This window comes from Delphinus delphis, chromosome 10, assembly GCF_949987515.2.
Source record: "Delphinus delphis chromosome 10, mDelDel1.2, whole genome shotgun sequence".
Classification (NCBI taxonomy): Eukaryota; Metazoa; Chordata; class Mammalia; order Artiodactyla; family Delphinidae; genus Delphinus; species Delphinus delphis.
Genome location: NC_082692.2, coordinates 102,051,701 through 102,078,883, shown reverse-complemented (window position 1 = coordinate 102,078,883; position 27,183 = coordinate 102,051,701). Strand labels below are relative to the sequence as shown.

At 55.0% G+C, this 27,183-nt stretch overlaps 1 protein-coding gene across 1 annotated transcript; it reads left to right on the top strand.

Annotated features, from left to right (window-relative positions):
• Positions 1–2,293: 2,293 nt before the first annotated feature.
• On the top strand, positions 2,294–26,344 carry RAB43 (RAB43, member RAS oncogene family). Its single transcript, XM_060023143.1, has 3 exons — positions 2,294–2,630; positions 23,386–23,569; positions 25,972–26,344. Exons 1-3 carry the CDS (start codon positions 2,433–2,435, stop codon positions 26,220–26,222), a joined length of 633 nt encoding a protein of 210 aa, XP_059879126.1. The 5' UTR covers positions 2,294–2,432; the 3' UTR covers positions 26,223–26,344.
• The last annotated feature ends 839 nt before the right edge of the window (positions 26,345–27,183 follow it).

Here is a 27,183-nt window from a genome sequence, read left to right as displayed (position 1 = left end):
ATTAAGTGAGACATCATAAACATTTTTTAATTACTCCATTTCAAAGGCGCATAATTCATTTTCAGATAAAATTCCACTGTGCTATCCAAGAATTTACCACCAAAGAGAGGAAATGCAGATATTTTTTAACAGCATTCCTGATATACTTGACATACCATAAAAACCTACTGTGAGTGTACAACTTAATGATTTTAATAAATCTCCTGGGTCATGCAGCCCTCACGACAGTCCAGTTTTAGAAGGATTCCATCACCCCACAAATGCAAATGGTGGCTGTGTTTTCTGGCAAAGTCCACACCCGGGCCAACACTCCCCACCGCAAACCAGTTCCAGGCAAGGCCAGTGGAGAGGCCAGTTCAGCTGGCCATCCACTTGCCCAGCACGCCCACAGCTGCCCAAGCCTCCTCCCTCTCCCCGTGCCTGTGGTTGGTGGGACGTTGGCCCCTCCTGGAGCCACCTTTCCCCTCCTCCTCTCCACCTGGTGCTGTGGGTAGCCACTGGAGCAGACGTTGTTTTCTGGGGTCCTGGGCTTTGACGTGTCCCCGCTTCCCAGAGCCAGCCCAGCAGGGGGAAGCCTTCCATCCCATGTCCTTCAGCCTACTTCTGCCTTGGATGGAGGCTATGTCCTTGGCTCCAACGTGATGTAACAAAGCTGGGCTCCCACACCTGCTTTCCCTGGCACTTGGGGAGCTCCTGTCTGGTGCTGTTGGGTATTTCTCATGAGAATGGAGATCAGTAACTCTTCCCCCATCCCCGTGGGTCTGCGTTTGCCTACTGGTCCAGTGTCTTCCCCACTTGGCCAGTAAAGCTGGTCAGGGTCCTTGGGGGTCCTAGTCCTGGTGAACTTGCTTTCTGTGGTCTCCTTAAGCTACAGGAAGGCCGTCTTCCCTTTTTTACTGGGGAGGATATGGGTTTTTCTCTGCTTTGTTCACTGATGGATTCCAAGGCCTCAGAACAGTACCTGACCCATAGCAGGCGTTAATCGAACTTTAAAATTACACGGAATTGAAGTTCTGCGGCCCCTTTGTAAGGGTACTGTCTGAAGAGGGCAGGGGTGTCCTCAATTCCCTTCCATCTGGGTAACTGGGGAGACTTTGGGGAATAGGTCCTATGTGATCTATTTTAAGCTCCTGAGAGACATTTGGGTCTCACTTCTCCGAGGAGGCCTGGTTCACCAGGCCATGTGGGGAACGGGTCTGCCCTAACACAGAACTCTCCATGAACCACCCTTGTTCCTCAGCTCAGGTCAGTCTTATCAGGTGGGTCAGTTCCCCCAACTGGACTCAAATCCCCAACTGAGCCAGCCCATCCTGAGACGGTTGGGCAGCTGCTTCCACCACTGCTAGGCTGCCTTTTGGGCTTTGGAATCCCCCAAACCTGGCCTCCCACCAAACGGGGCTCCCTAATTCCACTCTCCCAGAATCCTGGGGGGGTCACCTTGAGCACACAGCCCCACAAGGATTCTGGCCTCCTCCCCAGTTCTGTCGCCAGCTTAGTTTTTGGCCTCATGGAAGCCTTCTCTTTTCCTCCTTGTAGTGTGCGCCAGGCCTTTCCCTTCTTCAGTACAGGAAAAATGCTACCGCCTCTCCCATCCTCTGTTAGACGGATTCTGCAGCCCCTTTGGTGTGAGCACCGAGGTGACCCAGTGGTCTCCCTTCCCCAGAGATCCATTCTAAAGGAGGCCATTCTGGGCCCAACGGCTGGGTTAACAGGCTACCCTTCCCTCGAGCCCACTCCTTTCTGTGGGTCTGGGAGAGACCAGGTAGGAGAACCCAGGTTGGTAGGAGAGGCCAGGCAGCTGGCTAGTCCTAGGTGAGCGGGAGGGGCGGGAGCGGGGGGGAGGAGGCGGAGGCAGAGGATAAATTGGCGGTGGGGGGCGTGGCGGGTACGGGGGTCGGTGCTGTGGGCGGGCTTAAGGGCGGAGCCGAGGAGTGTTAACGGGCTGAGGGCAGCCCTGAGGGCGCAGTCAGGATGGGGACGGGGTCGGAAGCAGAACTGGGGGCGGAGTCTGGCCGGGGCGGGTCTGAAGGTGGATTCTGATTGGGTCAAGTCTGAGGGCGGAGTCTCATTGGAGGCGGGCCAGAGGCAGTGCCGAGGGCCCAGTAGGCCTGGGGGCGGGACCGAGAACAGCGCTGGAAGAGTACGGCCGGGGGCGGGCCAGGGGCGGTGCCCAGCGCTGCCCTGAGGGCCGGACTGGCCTGGCGCGGCGCGGAGGGCCGGGCCAGGCGAGTTCGGGGCGGGGCCGCGGCCGCGGGGTCTGGCCGGCCGGGCTGGCCGGGGCGGGCCGGGGCGGGCCGGGGCGGGGCGGCCGGCGGGCGGTGGCGCCCCTTCCCCAGGTGTTGCGGCGCTTCCACGTCGCCAGGCGGCCCGCGGCTTGCGCGAGCCCAGGCCGCCCCAGCGTCCGGAGCGCCGGCCCTTGGGCTCCCGCGGCCATGGCGGGGCCGGGCCCGGGGGACCCGGACGAGCAGTACGATTTCCTGTTCAAGCTGGTGCTGGTGGGCGACGCGAGCGTGGGGAAGACGTGCGTGGTGCAGCGCTTCAAGACAGGCGTCTTCTCCGAGCGCCAGGGCAGCACCATCGGCGTGGACTTCACCATGAAGACGCTGGAGATCCAGGGCCAGCGGGTCAAGGTGGGAGGCCCGGCTCGGGGCCGCCGTGCAGCCGGGCCCCATGGCGCTAGGGGTCGGCCAGGGCCCTGGAGGGTCTCCCCGGAGGGGTCGGGGTCGGAGGCCGCGGCGAGCACCCGACTGGTCCTTGGGGGCTGGGGTCCCCTCTGGCCCCCTGTCCGAGCAGGCCTGGGCCTGGGCGTTGGGGCCGGCCTCTGGGCGCAGAGCGCGGGCCTCGGGGCGCTGGGGTGCGCGTGCTGGGGGGAGTGCGGAGGAGAGGCCCTGCCCTCCGAGCTACACGCTGGGGGACTTTGCTCCAGAATAGCGTCTCCGGTGCCTGGCGGCAGAGCGCCTCGGGTGCGGGCACGGGGGGCGCCTGGCAGGCCTACCCCCGCCCCACCGCGGTCGAGGGCCCCAGCTCGGCCCTCGGGGGGGGGGACCCCAGGCAGAAAGGGACACCCCCACGACTAGGAGGGACCAGGAAGTAGTTGCTTCTAGGACCGGAGGGCCAAAACTTTTTGTCAGAATTTCCGGCCTGGCCACGCCTCCCTGCAGTCTCTTTGTGGACCTGGTGGTGGAACTTTACTCGGCCGGGGCGGCCCGGGTCCCCTCCCCCAGCTGCAGCCCGATAGGAACTGAAAACTTCACGGGCCCCGGAAGGTGGGGGAGAGGACCGAGGTTTGGCAGTGGCTCCGCACTAAACCGGCAGGATGTGGCTGCCACAGAGTCCTGGCAGTGGTCAGATAACTAATATTTGTGATTAGTGAATCAGTTTCTTAACCTGGGTGTCCGCTCTCCCGAACGGAGTGAGAGACCATTGTTCTTGCTCGGGAACTTAACTGAACTGCGCCGGACGGAAATCCTTTGCCCTCTTTGGTGGATCTGAGTTCCCACCGACTCCGGGACGGCTCCTAAGAGCCCTGGGCGGGGCAGCACAGGGCCAGGGCATCTCCTGGTATCTCCGTGTTTTCAGGTGGAGCCGGGTGATTGAGTCCCGTGAGCCCCGATACTGTGGCACCGGGCCTCCCTGGGCTGCTGTGGGCCTGCTACCGGTTGGCTTTTGGCAGGATGCTTAGCTCTTTATTTCTGCAAAATTGGGATAATTTCTCCCTTCCGACCCAGCATGGAGAAAACGTCAGCCAAAAGCCTTTCCATGCACACGGTGCCTTTGGAGTTGATGTGACAGGGGAAGCGGAAACTCCCTGCCAGAAGGGTTGCTTTTTTTTTCTTTTCTTTTTTTAACAGTCTTTTGGGTTTCTGTGTGTTTTGAATCTCCTTAGGATAGGAAAAAAGAACAAGGTGTGGCAGGCAGCTTTGAGTCATTATTCGGGACCACCCTTTGGAGCAGGTGGCGAGGGAAGGCTGTGGGATGGGGTCCACGGATAAGTCTGTGCCCTGAGACGCTGCCAACAGCCACGGGGAAGTGGCGAGTTGAAGGATAGGCGTAAACAATCGGGCTGCCTGCTCCCGCTCCCCTCCCTTCCCCCTCTCCTCCCCCTCCCCTCCCCTTTCCCCTTCCCCTTCCCCTCCCCTTTCCCCTTCCCCCTCCTCTCCCCTTGCCCCTCCTCTCCCTTTCCCCTCCTCTCCGCTTCCCCATCCTCTCCCCTTTCCCCTCCTCTCCCCTTTCCCTCCCCTTTCCCTCCCTCCCCTTCCCCCTCCCCTCCCCTTCCCCCTCCCCTCCCCTCCCCCTTCCCCTCCCCTCCCCCTTCCCCCTCCGCTCCCCCTTCCCCCCTCCCCTCCCCTTCCCCTCCCCTCCCTTTTCCCTTCCCCTCCCCTCCCCTTCCCCCTCCCCTCTCCTTCCCCCTCCCCTCCCCTTCCCCCTCCCCTCCCCTTTCCCCACTCCCGGTGCTGACGGTGGTCAAGGAGGGGCTGGGTGTTACTGTTTGCCTGGCGAGATAACCTGTGCAGGAGCCCTGGGTGCACTGTGTACCGAGCACAGGTTATGCAATGCAGGGCAGGCACTTCGAGATTTCTTTTCCTGCTAGTCACCTTCAGATTGTTCTACTTGGGAGGCAGCCGGGTGGTTCTGGGATCAGGAGAGCAGTGTAGGCATGGTAACCCCCCTAAGAGTTAACAGCGGCCACCCCTCTCAAGAGTCTGATGTGTGCCAGCTGTTTTACAGATGTGTTCTTGTGATTAACCCCACCTCACACGGGGCAGGCAGGCTTCCCCAGGCACACAGCTGGGAAGTGACAGACGTGCAAGTTTTCTTCCAGCTTTTCGGACTCCAGGGCGTTGCGGTCTTTCCCTACACCAAACTGCTGCTTCTGATTGCATGGAGTGGGAAAGCCTGTGCAAGTATTTACTTCTTGATCTTGCAGCCAGAGAATCCTGAGGCCCAGGCACTGAAGAGGCTGTGAATTGCAGTTGGGTGGGTTGGGTGAGAGGACAGCCTCCCTGGCCCTGGGTGCTGGGCTCTCGGGACTCAGCGGGGGCAGGTCATTTTTCCTCACCCATAAACTATCTCTGGGGTGTCTTCCAGCAATGTGATTTTAAAGAAATCAAGTTTATTGAAGTTCAGCTGACACACAGTAAATGTGCCTCATTTCAGGTGTCGAGTTCTGTGAACCTTGACAAACCTATGCAGTCCTGTCACCACCACCACATTCAGAGCATAGATTCCTTCCATCAACCCGGAAAGTTCTCCCGTGTCCCTTTGTGTCAGCGTCCTCCCTTCACCCCAGGCCCTGGCAACCACTGAGCTCCTTTCTGTCCCTATAGTTTCAACATTGTGGTTTTTAACTGGAACCTTTGAGGAACCAGAGTTTGTCGTCGTTGTTTCTGCAGAAAGCATGTTCACATCAGGGATTTAGTTTAAAACCTTCCCAGGCCTGTCTGGGGTCCAGCAAAGCATCCAGCAGGATCTCAAAGCCGCCGGTCCTGTGCTTGCTGGCTCTTGTTAGCTCTTCAGGAACCTCAGGGAGAGATCACCTAGCGCTTTTCCAGCTGCTCTGTGCTTGGGGAGCTGCGGACTGAAGCGGGGAGGCCGAGAGACCGCAGGGTCAGAAGGGCCTTAACTAGCTTACTTTTATCCAGTTTTATATTGAGGTTCCGCATGTCCTTGACTGAAGAGTTCTGCTGCTAAAAAAATTAAAAGTGGGGAACATCACAGATTGAATTAAATCCCTTTATTTCTATAGTCACTTTCTCTTGCGACCAGAATGACATCCCAACAGCTGACCTGGAGAGCTGGGCCCCTGTCTGCCTCGGCCACTTCATCTCCCTGCCCCTGCCCCACACTCAGTCCCCAGCCTCACTGGCCCTTTCTGTCCTTCCAACATGCCTGCCTCAGGCCCTTTGCATCTGCTGCCCTGCCTGCCACATTCCACCCCCAGATCCCCATGTAACAGCTGCTTCATCATTCGGCTGTCACTGCACAGGCCACCTCTTCAGAGAGGCCTTCCCTGACCTCCCAGCCCCTCCGTCCCATTACGGGGTAGGTTCATAGCATTTACCAGGACTTGACATTCCCTTGTTTGTGGTTCTCTCCCGTACAGTTTCCGCTCCTTGAAAGTGGACACCGCCTTGCGTACCTGTGAATCCCCACACCTACAATAGTGTCAGACACACGGTGCTCACTACCTGTGTGTTCATTGATTTTTATTTATAGGGAGGAAGCTGAGGCCACAATAAAGGAAGTGACCGACACGCCCAAGGCCCCACACAAGTCAGTGGCAAAACCAGGCTTTGAACCCAGGGTCTCCCTGGCTCCTAGTTGCAGCGCCTATTTTTACACTTGACTACCCTTCTGAGTCCCTCTCAGTTCGTAACGATGACCCTGAGATCTGCATGTTAATGACTCTAGCGAAAAGACAACTGTGGTCACCGCACTTGGAGAGAAGCGAATGGAGTTGGGCATTTTCTAGATTTTCAGGAATGAGGGTGGAAACCCCAAGGAGTTTCAGGGTGCTGTCAGCTAACAGAGCAACAGGCAGCCCTGGGCAGCTCCCGTAGCAGCCCTGCTGGTGGGAAGGCTCTGGCCGTGGCGTGGGCCCCCGGGCGGCCCTGTGTGAGTTCACTGGGCTCTAGCTGTGCAGGCTGAAGCTGGGGGCAACTCTGGGAGCTGCTGGTGTCTCAGCGGTGATGTCTCTGCAGGAGAACCCTGGACTAGGTGTCCAAAGGTCTGTTGCAACCTCATCCTAGCCCTGGCCAGTTCCTTGTCCCTTCTTGGAGCCGCGGGCTTCGTCCTTTTTGAAATGGAACGAATGATCTTTGCTCTGCCTACTTCTCAGGGTTGTTGGATGGCTATGGACATGCTCAAAATAGTTAAAAATTCCCCTTGTATGTTTTTGGATAATTCATCCACATGGTTCAGAATTTCAAAATTTCAAAGACATAAAAGGGCGTACCGTAAAAAAAAACAACCACCCTCCTTTCCATTTCTGACGCCCTGTAAGAGAAGGCAGACAATGCTACCCATCTCTTGTCTATCTTGAAAGTGCTATTGTGAATAAAACCAAAGAATTACAAACATAAGAGATTATTTGATTGTTGCTGTTGTTAGCATTTTCCTCCCTAGGGATTATTATTAGGATTATTTCTTAACCTGCCCCTCCCCACCTCCCCATCCCCCGGGAAATCTCAGCCGGTTCTAAATCCTGAACACATCCGAGTTCTGCTCACCCACCCTTATCTGGGACGACACAAAGACCTGTTATGTAAACTGGTCTGTGCACCTCACAGGGGACGCGCACGCGGGTTGGCCCTGAACAGCTGCGCCCCTTTATTCGGCCTTCTGTCGGGGTCACTGTCCCCATGCTGGGAAGGCAGCCAGGGTCCTCCCACACAGAGCTCAGTCTCTGCCCTGGGGCCCGGGCTCCACGTTGCGAGACCTTGCGCTCCATCGCTCTCCTGGTCCGAAAGTGCTTCTTTTTGTTGTTGTTGTTGCGGAGCACAGGCTCCGGACGCGCAGGCTCAGCAGCCATGGGCCAAGGGCCCAGCCGCTCCGCGGCACGTGGGATCTTCCCAGACCGTGGCACAAATCCGTGTCCCCTGCATCGGCAGGCGGACTCTCAACCACTGCGCCACCAGGGAAGCCCAAGAAATCTGTTCTTGATGTCGGTGACAATCATCCTCATGGCAAAACGAACCTGCCTCCTGAGGTTTCTGCCAGTTCCGAGGCAGCACGTGCTGTGGGAAATGGTGGAAAGGGGGCCAGTGGTAGAGCCTCGGGCCCCAGGTCACAATCTTGGCTTTGCCGCCTGGGGCACGTCGCATCACCGCTCCTGATCTGTTCATCTGTCAACCCCGAGCTTAAGGACCTGACGCACAGCAGAGCATCAGCAGGTGGGAGCTGACACGGGCGTGGGTCCCCAGAGAGAGATGGTGGCCTGGGGCTCGGGAGGCTCAGCTTCTCAGCCTGGCTGCCCAGCTGCCCTCGTGCACCGATCTGCTTCCCCAGCTATGAAATGAAGGCAGAATCCCCATGTCCGTGCCGTGGAGGGCCGCTGTGTGTGAAAAGGTGAGCCCACTGGGGTCACAGAGGGGTGGCATCGCCCAGACCGGGCCTTCTCACAGCTCAGGGCCTCCACCTGCCTCCTTTCTTTGCTTCCATCCCTTTGGTGTTTCGGCCTGTTTGCGATTTCCTTCCTTCTGTCAGCCCTGTGTGGCCCTTGCAGAGAGGCTTTGGGCGTGAGGGATCGTGAAGCTTAGTAGTAAGGGGGCAGCCCTCCCTCCCTGAGTCCCCCATCTCCTGAGTTTTCACCACTGTTCTCGTGCTCTGTTCTGCCTGGTCCTTGCAGCCACCCGGTGAGACCCCATTTCACAGACGGGGAGATGAAGGCCATGTGCGGCAGGTCTGAACCAGAACCTTGCCTGCCAGCTCCTCGTGTGGCGCCTTTTCCTCATTGCTGTTCACGCCCTCTACCACTACCAGCCGCCACACGCACGTGTGTGAGCTCATGCGCGCGCACGTGCACACAGACACATGTGCATGAACACACGCATGGAAAGGTTTGGGACCAATGTGAAGTCTGGGCCATCGTGTATCACTTGCATTTTACATTTTCTTACGTTTTGATTAGCGGGGTCACATCAACATACTGATGCCATCTGCTTGTTAAACAAATCCTTATTAATTCAGATTAGTTGGCAGAAGTGGTGCTTATGGCCAGTGTGAACAAAAGAAAGTGCCTGCCTTCTAGAATGGCCTACGTAATGCTGGGGTTTTTTTTTTTTATAAATTTATTTATTTATTTTCGGCTGCGTTGGGTCTTCGTTGCTGCGCGCGGGCTTTCTCTAGTTGCGGTGAGCAGGGGCTACTCTTTGTTGCGGTGCGTGGGCTTCTCATTGCAGTGGCTTCTCTTGTTGTGGAGCACAGGCTCTAGGCGCGCGGGCTTCAGTAGTTGTGGCTTGCGGGCTCTGGAGTAGGCTCAGTAGTTGTGGCACACTGGCTTGGTTGCCTCGCAGCATGTGGGATCTTCCCGGACCAGGGCTCGAACCCGTGTCTCCTGCATTGGCAGGTGGATTCTTAACCACTGCGCCACCAGGGAAGCCCCGTAATGCTGTTTTATTGAACGTACAGCCAGTGCTGGTAGGTAGAGGCGTCTGCAACCTGCTCTGGGGATGTAGTGAGTCAGGACTGTTAGTCACTAGCAGCGCCCTTCTCCGTGGGTTACACACGCATCCCCTCCCTTCTTACCTGTCCTGCTTGGCCTTGCAGGCCTCCCTCTCCTACCCCAGGAAGAGGTCAGAGTAGCCCTAGACCAGGTATGTGACTTTCCACACAGGTTGTTTAAAAGGCAACAACCTGGAGCTTAGATGTGTCGCCAGGACCTGTCCCTCTCAAAGTGGTCTCCTTGGGAAATTGCATGAGTATTTCCGGATGTTGGATCACAGGGTGGGTCTGATGACTCAGAAGGGTCAGAGGTCACTGGAGCAGAGCCTGCCACGCTGTCAGGAGGCCTTTGGTCCCAGATGAGATCTGACTGTGAAAGCAGAGTCCAGGCTCACGTCAGGCCGGCCTTGCCCGAGGGCAGTCGCCATGTGTGGGTGACAAGGTTCATCCTGATCCCAGAGGCCTGCAGCGGTGACCTCCACCTCACGGCGGACAGTCGGCGGGTCATTTCCCTTCCGCATGTCAGTTTCCTTGGGCGCCATGTGAGGGGGCTGGACCACATCACTGAGGGATTCCATTTTCCTTGAGGAAAGTTCCTTGTAGTTTCAAGCCAGGTAGTCCCCACCTCTGCCTTTTTTTATGTCTGAGAAGTGTAAAAATCAGATTTTTTTTTAATTAAAAATACTCTGTTTATATTTTTCAGTGAAGCACTTTTATTGTTTTGGTTTAACTTGTTTTTTACTCTCGGGTTTTAAATCTGTAGTGGGGACACGAACAGTGGATGATTTCATGATGAAAAAAATGGATCACAGGATAAACTTCAGTTTGCCAGCTATGAATTGTATCTGCCATGTTTGCATTACAGATGAAATACATGGGAAAAATCAACCTTAATATTGAAATCACAAGGTAAATACCTCAATGTAAACTCCAGCTCTGCGGTCTGCATCAGGTTATTTTCCCCAGAATAAGCTCTTGACCAGTATTGGCTGAATGAAGGAGCGAGTGAGGGAGAGGGCGGGGCGGGGGGCGGGGAGAGGCGGAGGGGCATGTCTGCGCCGCAGGTGGGTCCGGAAGCTCAGCTTGCAGAGTGGGGTCCGTGCGAGAGCCGGGGAGACGGAAGGCCCCCGTGTGCTAGGATGCCTGGGGCAGTTTGCTCTGTGTGTGTGTACGTGTGTATGTACATCAACACGTTATTGTTTTGCTTTACGTAAGTCAGCCTTACCTGACCATCCTGTCCAAAGTAGTACTCCAAGTTCCTTTTTAAAAAAATCTTTATTGAGATATAATTCATATACTGTGAATTCCCCCATTTAAAGTGTGCAATTCAGTGTTTTTTCCTGTTGTTTTGAATACTCACCAGGGTCAACTTTAGGATATTTTCATCATCCAGACAGGAGCCTGGTAGCTATCAGCAGTCATGCCTGTTCCACTCTCCCCCAGCCCATCTCTGTGGAGCTGCCCCTTCTGGACACACGTGTACATGGAAACACACACTGTCGCGGGGTCCTTGGGTCATGTTTTTGAGGTCTGAGTTACTTTTCATCCCTTCCTCGCCCTGCTTAGTTTTTCTTCCTAGCACTCCATCCACCCCCCCAAGTCACACTCACCGTGTCGTTCTGTGCGTCTGCACCTGACACTGTGCCTTCCCCGTGTGTCCTGGCAGTTGAGTAAAGCACTCTCTCCAGGTGATGGGATAGTCCCATTCATCCTCTGTGAACTCAGTAGGTGTAATCAATATGAAAAGTCCCGTGTTCCTGAAGCTCTGTGCGATTTGCTTGTGTTGCTTCGATTCATTCCTTCTTGTCATTAGTCCCATTCATCCTCTGTGAACTCAGTAGGTGTAATCAATATGAAAAGTCCCGTGTTCCTGAAGCTCTGTGCGATTTGCTTGTGTTGCTTCGATTCATTCCTTCTTGTCATTAGTCCCATTCATCCTCTGTGAACTCAGTAGGTGTAATCAATATGAAAAGTCCCGTGTTCCTGAAGCTCTGTGCGATTTGCTTGTGTTGCTTCGATTCATTCCTTCTTGTCATTAGTCCCATTCATCCTCTGTGAACTCAGTAGGTGTAATCAATGTGAAAAGTCCCGTGTTCCTGAAGCTCTGTGCGATTTGCTTGTGTTGCTTCGATTCATTCCTTCTTGTCATTCTCCCTGTTCTCCTCTGGAGGTTGCGCAGGGCGGGAGCTGGGCTTAGGGTCTGGCCTCTGTAGTGACAGCGTGTTCTGCTGTGCTGTGTTCTGGCAGCCCGTGCCCCGCCTTCCAGATCCCTGATTTACTTTTCAGCTGCCTCTATTCCGATGTTCATTTCATCTTTTAGTTTCTGTATTCTGACAATTAACGTTTTTCATTTCCAAGATCTCCAGTTGGTACTTTTTCCCATCAGTAAGATTTTCATTCTCAGGATATTATTAACACTTCTGTTCTTCCCAATTTTTCACTATGAAAAAGTTTAAAAATATAGGAAAGTTGGAAGGATAACATAGTGAGCCCCATATATGCTCTACATAGATTTAACAGTTGCTTGTGTTTTGCTGAATTTGCCTTATCTTTTTGTATGTGTAATATAAATTTTTTTATTTGAAAGTAAGTTGCAGATAGCATGATACTCCACCCCTGGATACCTCGACGTACAGCTTTTAAGAATAAGCACAGTGTGTTATCATACCTAAGCAAATCTTTGTTTCTATACACATCTACTTAGTCCATTTTTAAGTTTCCCCAACTTCCTCCAAAATGTCTTTTATAGAGTTTTCCCCCTTGAGCTGGAGTCCAGTGTGGGTTTAGTCCAGAACGATGCCTCACTTCTGTTTTGATGACTGTTGTTTTTTAAGAGTCGCTTTCTGGATTTGTCTCCCGTTTCCCTCGTGGTGTCTTTTCCCTTGTTCCTCTATCCTTTGTATTTTCTGTAAGCTGGAGGTTGAGTTTAGAGGTTCAGACACACTCGGGTGGAAGGGTTTTGGCGAGAATGACTCACGGGTAATGTTTGCACCCACACTGCCCCACGGCAGGCGGGACGTGATGAAGGTCCCCCGCTGGAGGTGAGGCCAAGCTTGATCTCCACTCACATTTATTGTTAAAGATTCCTTTTTGCTCCATTTTCCTTTGTTTCTTCGGTTATAATTTAAGAGCCAGGGCCTTGACCTGGCCTCTTCTCTTCTCTCTGGAGCAACAGACAAGTTAAGTGAGATGAAAAGGGAAAAACACCTGAAACTTAGAAGGTGCTCTGTCGAGCTTAACTGTGGTTGTTGGCTGGAAGTTTCTATGTGACACCCAGGACAGAAACTGCATGTCAGTGGGTTCAGGGTTTGTTCTGTGAGTACCTCCTCTCTCCCAGGTGCTGTTCGGAGTACCTACAAAAGGAAGACACATGAGATGTGTCCCTGTGCCTCGGAGCTCATGTCTGGCTTGGGGGACAGACGTGCAAGCACCGAAGTAGCATGAGTGCCGTCCATACTGCTGCTGCAGGGACTGACCTGCCAAACCAGGAACCGAATCATGCGGCCTTACAAGCACACGTGTGTTTACTGTGGCCATAGCAGGACCAGATATCTGAAATTGAGACTGTTCCTGCTCGGGTGCCGTGCTGTCACGGGGCTGCTTGCCTGGTGCCCAGGACTCAGACGATGCGCAGTCCTCTTCCCGGGCTTGGAGCTGGGCGTTGAAGGAGGACAGTTCCCAGTGAGGAAAGACAGGGGCTGTGCTCCAGGGCCGTGTTCGTGTGCAGCCCCGGAAGCAGGAGAGGGCCTGGTGTTCATCCCATCAGGGGAGGTGGGGCCCCGTGGGGCGTGGGAGCCGCCTTCCGGTCATGCTGGAAGGTATGCTCTGGGCCAACGAGCGAATGGGTTGGCTTTGTCTGATGCTAGGTGGCGGCCCAGCCGCAAGTCCTGGTCCGGGTGTTGCGGCCCCTGCTCTTGACCTCCCTGGGGGGCACAGACTGCTGCCTGACGTCCTGCCTGGGTTTCGTCCCCATGTACCCCATTGTGCCTGAAGGGGCTACAAGCAGGTAAGAGGCCACCTGTGAGTCCCACCTTGGTCGCCAGCACAGGGCCACCAGCTCCCCAGGCCCTCCTCGCTGCACCGGGAGCTCGGGCTGCCCACATCCCCCATGGGTGGAGGCTGGGCCTTTCTTCCCGCCAGGACTTAAGGACAGGCTGACTGATTCCTGTAGGAGGAGGGGCTTTCATGAAAAAAGCACAGGACATGGTCTGTGGAGGAGCCGTGCACACAGCGAAGGGCACAGGTTTCGGAGTCACACTGAGCTCTCCTTTCCTGTGCCCTGGGACCCGTCTTGTAAAAGGCTCTGAGATGCACCTGCAGGGCTGCCTGAGGATGGAATGTACCGAGACAGGGAGCTCCGGCACAGTCAGCCTGGAGGGGCTCACAGCGCATCTGTCACCTTCATCACCTGGGTTCCCACCACTGTTCCCAAGATGCTGGAGGTGAAACACAGATGCCAGGAAGCCACCTGATCACCCTTGGTCCCCCGGCTGGTGGAGCAGGGCGGGGAACCAGGGGTCCCGCCTCCCTTCTTCCAGTGGTGGTAGCTCTACAGGGAGAGCTGCATGGTGACAAGGGACACAGAAAGTTGCCTCTGACGCTGGGATCCTGAGCAGTCGGGGCGGGAGGAACCTGGGCCCAGGAGTCCGTCCGCAGCCCTTGTCAGCCGCTGGGAGGCGCGTCTGTGTCAGGTCCGCGCGGCCCCCCGTCCAGTGTTGCTGCCCCGGTTCTCCTCACTTAGGCTCCATCCCCTCCTGCCTGTCTCACCCGCTAACACATTGGAGGTTTTGCAGGGTCTTACCGTCGCTTCTGGCAGTGCACCTGCCTCTCGGCCGAGGCTTGCTTTCAAGCCAGGGGCTGAGCTCTTCTCTGAGGACTGAGGCAGAAGTGACAGCGGCCGGCCGGGGAGTAGCTTGCAGACCACCTCCTGGTTCAGACTCCCCACATTCCGAGACACGATGAACAGCAGCATGGGGGCTCGTATTTGGGTCTCTCCAACCAGTTTTTGGAGTTTTGTCTTGAGAACTAATTTTTCCAAAGTCCCTTTCTGCTATGAAGAAGCAAGGAACTTCCCACTGCCGGCCTCATCCTGTGGGAGAAAGGCTGTTCAGATAAAATCCTCTTCTGTTTCCATCAGGAGGGATGGTGCTGGACAAAGGTTCTGGGACCTGAATCGCCAATGGTGCAGTTGATTTTATTTATTAGGTTTATTTAACCTACTAAGCAGAATTGACTTCCCACCGGGGCACATGGGAACCCTCTCTGGAGAGCAGCCCTTGCCCCGCCAGCCTCATCTCGCTCCCACTGGCCTGACCGCAGGACCTGCCCTCAGAGGGCTTCCTTCCTGGTCAGGCGCCTGCTCTGCACCAGGGTGCAAAGGAATGAGATGGGGTCTGTCCCCACCAGAGCCCGTTTTTTGTTTTATTTGTTTTTTAATTTTTGGCTGCGTTGGGTCTTCGTTTTTGCACGCGGGGCTTTCTCTAGTTGCGGCGAGCGGGGGCTAGTCTTCGTTGCGGTGCGTGGGGTTCTCATTGTGGTGGCTTCTCTTTTTGCGGAGCACAGGCTCTAGGTGCGTGGGCTTCAGTAGTTGTGGCGCACGGGCTTCAGTAGTTGTGGCTTGTGGGCTCTACAGTACAGGCTCAGTAGTTGTGGCTCACAGGCTTAGTTGCTCCGCAGCATGTGGGATCTTCCCAGACCAGGGATTGAATCCGTGTCCCGTGCATTGGCAGGTGGGTTCTTAACCACTGCGCCACCAGGGAAGTCCCCAGAGCCTGTTCTTGATGGCGAGAGGCAGAGTTACAAACCAGGAGCCCCGCACATACAGCCCTGGGCCAGTTCCCACCGTGAACTGTTTCGTTTGGCCTGCTCAGTGGTGATTTGCTGGTTTGTTTTTTATTGAATTTGCTTTAGGCAGGATATCCTTTTCTGTCACCTTGCTGCATTTTATGTTCCCTTCCTGGCCCCCAAAGGCACCCAAGTTTGGGACAGGTGACATCCTCTGTGGTGTATGCTGTCATAGAGGCAAGAGTAAAGGGCTGTGGACCACGAAGAAAAGAAAGCTGAGTCCGCTTGGTGTGGGGCCCAGGCCTGTGCATCGGGGAAGCTCCACTGACCAGGTGACCTTGAACTGGGGCCCTGACGGTTAGGTAGGAGTTCGCCAAAAGGTCAAGAGGAATGCAGTCTATCCTAGAAAAGGAGATAATGGCAAAATGGTAACACCCTTCATGGGTGTGGGGACCCAGAGGGACAGTGTTAACTGGGAGGTGTTAGGTGTGGAGCTTGGAAGGGAAAATAGCCTCGTCCCTCACCTCGATACCGTACTTCCCCTTGAAATCCCCACCCCACATGTCTGAAACTCACCTGACTGACCCCTGCAGAGCTGGAGGGGGGCAGCTGCCCTCTCCCGAGCATCCGTGCTCTGGGAGCCCTTTTCCATCCTGGCCGGGCCTCAGTCCTACCCTCTGTGCCCCAAAGATGCTTCCGGACTTCACTCTGGGTATCAGCAGGCCAGAGAATTTCCCCCAAAGTCAGATGAGACAGCCTGGCTGGGAAGGTCGGAGAAACTGGCGATGTGCCCGGTGGGAGGTGGGTGGCAGGTGGGTGTCGGGGAGGGGGCTCGGGTGTGATCCGTGAACGAAGCCCCCATCTGTCTGTCCAGTGAGTGCAGGTGGAGAACTTCCAGGTGGGGAAGGAGGTGGGTGGGGGTGGTGGCTTCAATTTGGCAGGCAGGTGCTCGTCCAGCCGATGGACTGTGTATTCATCGAGCACCTTCTACCTGACTTATGCAGAAAGCCAGCCAGACACAGCCCCTGCCCTCAAGAGCCCCACGTGAGGTAGGGACAGTAAACATTTAAGAAGTGTGCGTGCACGCCTGTGTCCAGCCAGGCGGTGCAGAGGCTGAGGCCGGGCCGTGGGGTGCGGGGCTGGGATGGCGAGGGTCTGGGATGAGCATTTCAGGCAGGGGCCTTGATGAGACCTCCCGGGAGCTGGACACGCGGGGTGGGCGACGGCAGGAAGTCGGGGCCTGTGGGGCCTGCAGGCGATGCGGAGGGCTCGGACGACGCACTTGAGGGTGGAGACCGGAGAGCGGAGGGACTGCAGGATCTCAGCCGGGTTCTGGCGGCTCCACAGTGGCTGCTGTGCGAGTCGTGGGCCGGGCGCTGGGCGGGTGGAGGCCGTCCGCAGGGAGCCTGGCGCCGGCTTGGCTGTGATGCATGTGAAGGAGCGGGAAACGCAGAGCAGAGGGGCCTCCACACCCGTGATTTCCTGGGCGCTGGGCTCCTGCTGAGGTCTGTGCCGGGGAGCAGGCAGGCAGATGGGCTCGGACCCAGCACGATGTCCAGATGCCTTCCTCGGCCAATCACTGCACCTCCAGAGCCGGCTTTCTCCTCTGTGACGTGGGGCTCACGGTCTCTGCCCACAGCCCCGTGAGACCCCGGGCGAGGCCAGCACCCGCCGCGGGTCCCCGCACTACCCCTGCACAGGTCCCCACTGCGTCCACGCGGCACTTCTGCTCTGGTTTCTAATTTTCTTTTTTTTTTTTTTAAGTTTTTGGCTGAGTAGTTGTGGTGCACAGGCCTAGTTGCTCCACGGCATGTGGGATCTTCCCGGACCAGGGATCGAACCCGTGTCCCCCGCGATGGCAGGCGGACTCCTAACCACTGCGCCACCAGGGAAGTCCCTGCTCTGGTTTCTAAGGCAGAGCCCGGGCCTGTGCTGCCCAGGAGATGGCTCAGGACGATGCTGCTCTGCTCGTCTGGGTCTCCGGTAGCTCAGGTGTCTGATAAGCCTCATTAACCTTCTCACCAGCCTCCCTGGGGCCCTGCCTGGTGGAGGAGCTGTGCTTAGCTGCCCGGAAAGCGGGGCCGCTCCCAGCCTGGCTTCACCCAGCTCTTGGAACACAGGGGGCATTCGGGCCAAGCCATAGGGCCGCCTCTGTAGGACCGTCCTCCACCCAGCAGCCGGCAGCTTTACAGACATAAGTCAGGGCACGTCCCGGCTTTGCCTGGGCTCCCTGAGGACAGCCGTAGGCAAGAGCGTGCGCGGAGCTCATCTGTTTCTAGAACAGAGAAGGGAGGAAAGGCTGTGGAGGCTGCATTCTCATGTTGGTCCCTCTGTGGGCAAGTGGGGCTTGATCGGGCCCGGCATCCCCTGCCCTGCACTGGCTGAGCGTCAGTCCATAGGCTGGCGGGTCCCTCTCATCTGGGTCACGAGTCCCGAGTGCTCGGTGGTTTCCAGCGGGCCTCCCGGGCTAGGATCAGGGAGGCTCGAAGGCTGTTTCTGTGCGAGGCTGGTTGCTGTGACAATGGCTGGAGCACAGGGTGCTGCTGAGACACGCGAAGCGGAATGAGAGGCGTCTGATACACATCCCCTGCTTCAGACGATCTGCCCCCGTCTCCCACCACGGTGAAGTAACACCCACCTCAGGCCGTGGCTCCGGCACCGCCGACGGCCTCGCCTTCCGGGGTGCTGCTTTGCTGCCATCTGGCCACGCCGCCCTTGCTGTGTTTCCAGCGTGGCAGGCAGGCTCTGTCCTGCCTCTGGGCCTTTGTCCCCTGCGCCTGAACACTGTCCCCATGACTGGCAGGAGCCTCAGCCCAGGGGCCACCTTCTGTGACCACCCTGGGAGGTGCCATCCGGAGAGGCCCTCTCGTTACCTTTACTTTCTTCAGGGTGCTCGTCCCCCCTCTCTGCAAGTGTCCCACTGGCCTTCTTCTCCTCTGCCTCCTTTTAACTGGAAAGGGAACTCTGTTCCTGTTTCACCCCCTGCAGCGTTGCCAGTCCTTCCAACAGGGGCTGGGTCATGGCTGACGTTCAGTTCATACTGAATGAACAAATGTGTGAACAAAGGCACACAGCCCGGTGTGCCTTTCTTTGAGCCCTTTACGTGTTCCACTTTGCATTAAAGCTCCTTGGCGTGTATTAAAAACGCCAGCCCCAAATGATGCCAGCTCAGTAATACCGTTAAGGGGATGCGTTTATCCAGCCCCTTCTCTGCGCTCGGCTCTGAGCACACTTGAGTCTATCATTCACCCTTACGGCACCTTTTTTGACAGATGAAAAGTGAATTAGGTTTTAGCCTGCAGACACCAAGGTGGGAAGTGACGGGACTGGTTCAGGATCTCAGGCTGCCGGGCCCGAGCACTGACCCTGCTTTTCTCTTCCCCTGGCTCTGATGTGGGGAAGTAGGATGAGAGTATTACCAGTCATGAGAAGGACCTACTTTCCAAAAATATTTCCTCCATTACTGTCCAGATTTCACGAGTTGGTTGACCCAGATACCGTAATCTGTAGCTATTGTGTTGGGTTTTTATTTTTAATTGTTATCGGTTACACTTGTGTATGATGGTTCAACAAGCCTTGGTCTCCAGATACTCCCCTCTGCCCCCAGCCTCTAGGGTCAACCACTTCCGGCTCTTCTCTGTTTCTCCTTCTCTTGCTTGTGTTGCTACCCCTCCTCCCCCAGGTACACGCATCATCTATTGACTTCCTGCTTTGGAAGATGAGGGTTTAACTCTCAGCACTACCCTAGCCCCCATCACACACACGCACGCGTGTGCACGCACGCACACGCACACACACAGACACACACTTTGCATCCTCCCAGTAGAGGTGTGTGGTAATGTTGATTAGATCAGCATTAAGTTCCTTTCAGTTCTATTCGCAAAACATAGCCCCAACTTGATCACTTCTCCCTAACTTCACTGCTACGACTGTGGTCTTTTACCTGTATTATGGCTACAGCCGTCCAACTGAGCTCCCCGTTTCTGTCCTTCCTCTTTTTTTTTGGCTGCGCGGCTTGCGAGATCCTAGCTCCATGACCAGGGATTGAACCCGCGCCCTCAGCAGTGAACCCATGGAATCCTAACTACTGGATCACCAGGGAATTCCCTGTCCTTGCTCTCTTTTCCATACAGTAGTCAGAGTGATCCTGTTTAAAAATAAATTTGATTGGCTCAAAACTCCCTGGCTTCCCCTTCACTCACCGTGAAGGACAAAGTTCTTGCTGTGGTCTCCAGGGCACTGCATGATCTGGCCCAATTCCTCGGTCATCCCTCATTTCTCTCTCCCTTTTCACTCTGCTCCCAGCACACTGATCTTCGTGCACCAGTCAAGTCTCTGCCTCAGGGCCTTTGCACTTGCTCTCTCTCTCCCTGGAATGCTTGTCTCGCAGGCATCTGCACAGCTAGCTAACTTTCTTCAGATCTTTACCCAACTGTTATCTCAATGAGGCCTTCCTATCTAAAACTTCATTCCTCACCATACTTGATAACTTCTTCCCCTGCTTGTTTTTTCCATCTTATCACTATCTAGCATACTGATTATTGTATTACTTATTTTATGATATTTTATTTATATTCTGTATTTCCATATAAACAAATATATATCCGTATTATTATTATCTTACTTAGCATCTGTCTCCTGCCCTAGACTGTAAGCTTGAGCCCAGGAATTTGCGTCTGCTTCCTCTGCTCTCTCTGGTACCTAGAACGTAGAGCAGGTGTCCAAGTAAGCGCTGTTGAAATGGCTGAATGAACACATTTTGGTTAGTGAGAGCTGTTCACGGCTGAGCCATGTAGCACTATCTTTCATTCCCCGTGCTCCCTAGTTTTCCCTGGTGGTCGTGATCATCTTGTTTCTGCGTGGGGTCTATGTATTTACCATTAACTCAGCTCCAAATCCTCCCCTAATGGGCACACTCACCCTCTCCATCTACCCCACATACTGTGTGATTGTCCCCGCAACGTCTTGCTGCCTCTCAGTTCCATCTTCTTGAAGAAGTCTCTCCCAGAGCGTTCTTAATTTCTGTTCTAGATTTTCTGTGGCTAGAGGAATATCCTGTGGCTAGAGAATATTCTTCTTACAGAAGAATACAATCTTTTGAGATTCATTGAGGCTTATCTTAAGATCTTATTTAATCAAAGATTAAATACTTGGTATATTGATTTTTCTTCAAGTTCACTGATTCTTTTTTTCTGTCTCCATTCTGCTGTTAAGCTCATCAAATGAATTTCCCACTTCACTTACTGTACTTTTCAGTTCTAGAATTTTGACCCTCTTAAAATATGTTTTTAGAAATAATTTCCGTTTCTCTAACTGAAATTCCCGATTTGCCCACTTAGACTGATATTTTGTTCCAGTTCTTCGAACATATTTTCCTTTAATTCTCTGATTATATTTAAAATAACTGCTTTAAAGTCTTTGTCTACTAACTCCAATACTTGGGCCATTTTGGCCTCATTTTCTATTGACTGCTTTTCTCTCTTGGGGTCAAATTGTATTTTTTTTTTTTTTTTTTGCATGTTTAGCAGGTTTTTAATTGTATACTGGAAATATTGGTTGATACTGGCTAGTCACTCTGCATCGTGTTGGAAGGGCACTGATTTCATGTCCTAGTAGTCAATTCAGTGACTGACTGATCACCTTGAACCTGTGTGGCTTGTCTTCATGTCCTGTTAGGGCAGAGAGATGCAAGTCTGACAGTGTTTCTCTAGCCTTTCACCTTGACAGAACGCGGCCTCCAAACCTGAGAGCTTGGTTTAGGGTTTCTTGGGCAGGTGTCGGGAGGCCTGCCTCTTGCCATGGTCCTCACTCGTAGGGCACAGCCTTCCTGATGGCTCAGCTCAATATCTGGGTCCTTCACAAGGTCCTAAGGAGGCCTCTTCCCCGTGGCTGGGTTGGAAGATCCCCCAGCACTGTTCAGCCTCCACCTCTGGTGTGTTCTCACCCCCGGAGGAGCCGCTCTCTGGTTAGAACCTGGGAGCCTCACCCTGTGCGCGGAGCCCGCGGGCTAGGACCCACCAGGGACTACCACCCCACCCCCGTCGCTCCTCATTCCAGTCACACCAGCTGCTCCAGGCTCCATGCCCTGCTTGGAGTCTAGCCCCCTGTCCTGTGGTCAGAAAACCGTCCCCAGTAGAGTGCTGGCAATCGTGAGGCGCCTTCCATGAGTTTTGCTTCTTTCAAGGATTAGGGTCTCGTGCTGTGTTGTTTGCATCCTGAAAACAGTAGCCTCCCGTGTTTTTCTCAGTCTCCCGGTTGTTTAAGGAGGGAGGTCTCCACGGCCACTAGATACTCTTCCAGAACTGGAGGCTCCCGACCGGCCCGCATCCTGGCTTGCGGCTTGGCTGCTGTCTTGGGATCTCCCTACCACCCCGGGGTTTCCCTTCGCCTCTCTTTTGAGTTGAATTCTCTTTCTGGATCCCCCATTTTCTTCGTGTTGGTTGATTTCAGCAGCTTCCTTAGAAAGGGTGGCAGGAAGGTAAATTTTTTGAGGCCCCTATGTCTGAAAATGCCTTTGTTAAACCATCGCACTTGACTCAGTGATTAGGTGGAGAACTCTAGGCTGGAAATTATTTTCCCTTGTAATTTTAGGCATCGTTTCATTGAATGTCTAATGCAATATGGATCTTTTCGGTGAAGCCTTCAAACCTGTTTTTCCTTTCTCTCTTTTGTTTTCCCTGCAACTTTTTAGGGTCCTTTCTTCTTCCTCACTGTTCTTGAGTTCCCAAGGCCAAGTGTCTTGTGTGGGTCTGTTTTCCTCCATTGTGTACTTAGTGGGCCTTTTCAGTCAGTTCTGGGGAATTTTCTTGAAGCATTCCTTTGATTTTACTATTCTTTTTTTTCCAAAACTCTTACTATCCTGATGGTGGACCTTCTAGGCTGGTTCCACAATTCCTTTTCTCTCTTTTCCATCTCTTTGCATTTTTTTCCCCTACTTGGAAATTCTTCAAGTTTATCTTCCAACGCTTATGTTGCATTTTTCATTTATGTTATATTTTTAATTTTCAAGAGCTCGTTTTTCCTTTCCGAATGTTCCCTCTACTTAAAATAAGAGTGTTCTTTTATCATTTCATGGACCTTTTCTTATCTCTGAAAACACTGATGATTATTTTGGAGATTGTTTTGAGAAACTCTGCCTAGTTTCTATTTCCGCCAACTTGCCTTTTCCCGTGTCTGCTTGGCGTCTGTGTTTGATGCTCCCCTCTGGCGTGTGGAAGGGAGTCCTAGGTCGTCTGGATCCCAGGCTGGTGTGGTGCCAAGGTCCCGCCTTTCACGTCACCCCTGCGTGAGCTGTGCCCCGGGCCCTGCTTCCTGGAGGCTCTCACTCTGCGGAGCAAATGGGACGTCTCAGGCGGGGAGTTTGGTTTGGCGAGTCGTGGCTCAGAGTGCATCACCCGGTGGACCCCTCTTGTGAGGCCCAGGAAGAGGTGGTCACTTCCACAGTGCCAGGGCCAGAAGCCCTGCCCGCAGGAACTGTCTGAGGCCTCTGGGTCTGTCCCCACCCTGGACGCCCCTTGAGAACGGGATAGAGAGGCACCCAGAGTGCTTGTGCCAGTGGAGGAGGGTGGATGGCCTGCGGCTCAGGATGTCATCTTCAGGGCCCCGAGGACCTGTGGTCTGCGGAGCAGAAAAGGCAGGCCCTGAGCCTCTGAGAGCCCTGGACCCGCCCATTCTGATGCCCTCCGCGGCGCAGCCTCCTGGCCCGGGCCCAGTGACCATCCAGGTTGGCCCCTGGCCCAGCTTCCGCCGCCCTACCTGGGGTCTCTGCCGCCATCCTGCTGCTGCTGCTGGAAGCCAGGGATGCTCCCGCCCCGCCGGGCGCCCATCCAGGCAGGCCCGGCAGCGGCCCTGATGGGTGCTGGTGCAGTGAGGACCTGGGCGGGAGGAGGGTTGGAACCGGGGTTAGGGTTAGCAGGCTGCGCCAGCTGATGGCAGAGGCCGCCTGAGAGGAGCCTCCCCGGGCCGTCCCTGCCCAGCGTGAGCATCTTCCCTGGCGCCGCTGAGGCAGAAGAGAGAGCCCGAGTGCTGGGGGCCTCCCGACGGTGGGGGCAGCGGGCACTCACGGCCCAGAGGGGCAGGCAGTAGACATGGCGCCAGCAGTGAGCCTGGTGTCCAGGGCAGAGAGGATTCGGGGTCCAGCGTGCTTTCCGCCACGGTGCAGAACCCACCCCCTTGTCCTGGGACTCTGGAGGTGGAAACGGGGCTGCCCACCTCCACGTTGCTCCCACCGTCCTGCTTAGGCCGCTGAGTTGCCTTCCAAGGGCTCAGAAGGCCCCTCCGCTCTGTCCACCTTCTGGCCCGTCCTACGTGGGGCCTGCCGAGCTGTGGCCGGTGGCCTGCCCCCGGAAGCAGCACTTTGGGGGTGGGTCTGGGGGCTCGGCCTCCCCGTCCCCTGCGCTCGGCTGCACCCCCGGGTTCACGGGACCCCTGTTCCTTTAGCTGCAGATCTGGGACACAGCTGGCCAGGAGCGCTTCCGCACCATCACCCAGAGCTACTACCGCAGCGCCAACGGGGCCATCCTGGCATACGACATCACCAAGAGGAGCTCCTTCCTGTCCGTGCCTCACTGGATCGAGGACGTGAGGAAGTACGCGGGCTCCAACATCGTGCAGCTGCTCATCGGTGAGCGGGGGCCCCTGCGGTCCACCCGTCTGTCTGTCTGTCTCAGTCTCTCTCTCCTTTCTAAACAAAGGGCAAACAGAGCACAGAGAGGGCTGAGCTTGGCCAGGTAGGAGCGGAGCCAGGACCATGATCTAGAAAATTCGGGGACTTCCCTGTTGGTCCGGTGGTTAAGACTCTGAGCTTCCACTGCAGGGGGCACGGGTTCGATCCCTGCTCAGGGACTAAGATCCCACGTGCCACGAGGCGCGGCCAAAAAAAAAAGAAACTTCGGATCCTGCTAATCACTTGTAAAGTTACAGTCAAAGTGGAAATGAGACGACGCAGGCCAGGAAGCGGTCGCCACGTGGCCGCACCTTGGTCCAGGCTAGTTCGGTCTTCATCATGTGTGTTCTCATAACCCTGCCTGCTCCTCATGTGTCAGGGACGGGCCGAGGGTCAGAAAAGTGAAGTCATTTATCCTGTCCACATAGCCCGTGAGCGTGTAAACGTGGCCGATCGTGATTCAGTGGCCTGCTCTGTCGGCCACCCTGCAGGGGGTGCTTCTCAGGTGTCCACGCCCCTCCCAGCCACTCTGAAGTCTTGGTGGAGGGCAGACGCCGGCACCACCCGCAGAGCATCTCACTCGGGAGCACTGTTGGGCCCACGCGTGTGCATTTCTAACAAGTTCCCGGGTGACACAGTGATCCCACTTTGAGAACCGACGCTGCAGGGGGTGCCGTGACCTCCATTTTACCTTTCCCTCCCGCATAAACTTCTCGGGCCTGGATTCAAGAAGCTTTGGACCATGTGTGTGGTCCCTGGGGTGCTCGTCCCAACAGTCAGGCTGATTCCTCTAAGGTGAGCGAGTGCAGATGGGCCTGGACTGGGGTGTGGGTGTTCTAGGCGGACTGGACTCCCCGGGCAGGAAGGGAGTCCTCCCTACGTGGCCTGATGCTCCCCTTTCATCCAGGACTTTTTTTTTTTTTTTTAGTTTTTTTAGTTTTTTGGCCACGCCGCTCAGCTTGCAGGATCTTAGTTCCCTGACCAGGGATCGAACCAGGGCCCCCTGCAGTGGAAGCGCAAAGTCCTAACCACTGGACTGCCAGGGAATTCCCAATCCAGGACTTTTAAAAGAAAACATTCTATCATAGAGCACTCTATACAAGGACATAAAAGGAATAGCGTAACAAACCCCAGATTCAGCAGAGCCGGCAAGTCCTGTCCACGGTCATTTCAGCCCTCGGCCCCTCCCCCGACCTCATATTATTTTGAGGCAAATCCCAACACCAAATGATTTCATTTGCAAATGTTCCAGCATGAATCTATAAAAGATACAAACACTTAAAAATATATAATAACAGTACGCTTTTCACATTTAAAACATACTGACATCTCCTAATACAATCAACTTAGCTGATCTGGGGTCAGATTTATAATTGCTCATAAATATCACATGTGGTTTTCTTTTCAGTTTGTTGAAATCAGGATCCAAATAAGTTCCTAACATTGAAATTGGTTGCTGCATTGTTTAAGGTTACCAAAGAAACTGTAGATTTTTTTTTTTCTTTTTTTTTGGCCATTCTGCCTGGCTTGTGGGATCTTAGATCCCCGACGCGGGATTGAACCTGGGCCCTGGCAGTGAAAGCAACAAGCCATAACCACTAGACCGCCAGGGAAGTCCCTAGATCTTCATAGATGCTTATCTATTTTTTTGTCCCTATAATCAGATTATAAAAGTCAATCACTTAGAGACTTAAAAAAAATTCTTGTAGAAATTGGACCAAGGAGCAATTGACCAGATTATTTAAAACATAATGAAACATCTCACACCTCATGGGAGAAGGAAAGGCGTGCTCTCAGGGGCAGCTGTAGTCTGTGCTCTCATTATCAGAAAAGCAAAATAATCAAAACCCACAATCTTACAGAGAATTAAAAAATTCCAAAGGAAAATATGAGAGCATAAATAATCAGAAAAATGACAAAATTTTAGCCAAAAAAAAAATAGCAAGGCCAGATTTCTTTAACTTCAGCATTGGTGGAGTGCCCGCTAGGTGCTAGCTTGTGTCCACTGTGTCATTTAATGTCTGCTCTGCAGAAGGTGGCGTCGTAGATGAGGGGTTGAGACTCAGAGATGGAGTGAGTTACCCGAGCGTCACACAGCAGGTGACAGGAAGCTGGCGTCTCTACCCAGGTCTTCTTCCAGCTCTAAGCACCGTGTTCTTTTCACCAAACCTTCCCGCTTCTATTTCTTAGGAAAAAGCAGTAAAATGCACAGGCCCCTGGCAAAGATAAGGAAGAGATGAGATGAGGGACTAAAGGATGGGATAAGAGCATTAAAGATAGACTCTCCCGGCTCTGCTGCCTTTAGCTGTAGCCGCGCCCACCTGGGCCCTGGGCCTCACCACTGCCCCACCTCCCCGCAGGGAACAAGTCGGACCTCAGGGAGCTGAGGGAGGTGCCGCTGGCCGAGGCGCAGAGCCTGGCAGAGCACCATGACATCCTGTGCGCCATCGAGACGTCGGCCAAGGACTCGAGCAACGTGGAAGAGGCCTTCGTGAGGGTGGCCACGGAGCTGGTCATGCGGCACGGGGGCCCTCTGCTCAGCGAGAAGGGCACTGACCACATCCAGCTGGACAGCAAGGACGTCGGAGAGAGCTGGGGCTGCGGGTGCTGACCGGGGTGCAGGGCAGGCAGGCGGGGCTGCCCCACCTCCTCCCGCCCTGTGGCCTCCTCGCCCAGCCCTCCAGAGCTGGCCTCCAGGGTGCCAGCCAGATAAAGGCCTGGAATTACCCCGCCTGTGGCCTGGATGCTTGATGGGAGCACTGCCCTCCAGGAAGGAAGAAGCAGGATTCCTCCCACGGGAGGCCCTGTTGGCACAGGGTAGGGTGTGGGGCCCTTCCTGCCAGCCAGCTGCTGTCCCTGCCACACGCGGCACGTCCCAGGACTGGCGCGAGCCCAGCGGTGTGGACCTTGGCCCAGGGGCTGGGAGTGGGCCTCCCGGGCTACACGCTGCCTGGTTAGGACCGTTTCACACGAGGCCGCAGCAGGGTGTTGCTTTCCAGGGATGTGGCCGGAGCTCCGGGTCCTCCCAGGGCATTCCAGGGCCTCCTGTGCAGGAGCAACGGCCCAGCAGACTCAGTCCTGAGCTTCGTCCCGGGGTTTCCCTACCTCCCTCCTTCCTTCAAGGCCAGCTCCTGCCTCAGCCGGGCCTCCCTCTCCCATTTCCATGGAGCTTCTCCTTTTCACCCGGACAACGGTGGGTCACGGCCCAGAGCGCTCGTCTGCTGGCTTGGGGCCCAAAGTTTTGCCACTCAGGTTGCAAAAGCAGTGAATCCTTTAGCTCTGGCTCTCGGAAGCTGGGGGTTAGTGGGAATGAGATAGGAGTGCGGACATTTAAGGGAAAAGTAAACGCTCGCACCCCTGAGCCCAGCCTGTCCCACCTGACTTGCAGAGATCCTTCGTGCCACGTTCAGAGTGCCAGCTCCCCCGCCGCTCCCAGACCAGCTTAGAGAGTTTCCCGCACAGAAAAGGCAAGGCCCCGGCAGGCCTGGGTCTGGGCCCACCCACTCTAATGGTCTCTGCATACGCTGGACACTGAGGTTAGACAGCAGGGGACCAGGGTCACTGGGGCCCTT

Excerpts from the sequence above, each read along its gene's own strand:
- RAB43 (XM_060023143.1), top strand. The coding sequence starts at position 2,433 with ATGGCGGGGCCGGGCCCGGGGGACCCGGACGAGCAGTACGATTTCCTG. Across the intron at positions 2,631-23,385 it reads TCCAGGGCCAGCGGGTCAAG|CTGCAGATCTGGGACACAGC; the intron begins GTGGGAGGCCCG and ends CTGTTCCTTTAG. Across the intron at positions 23,570-25,971 it reads CATCGTGCAGCTGCTCATCG|GGAACAAGTCGGACCTCAGG; the intron begins GTGAGCGGGGGC and ends ACCTCCCCGCAG.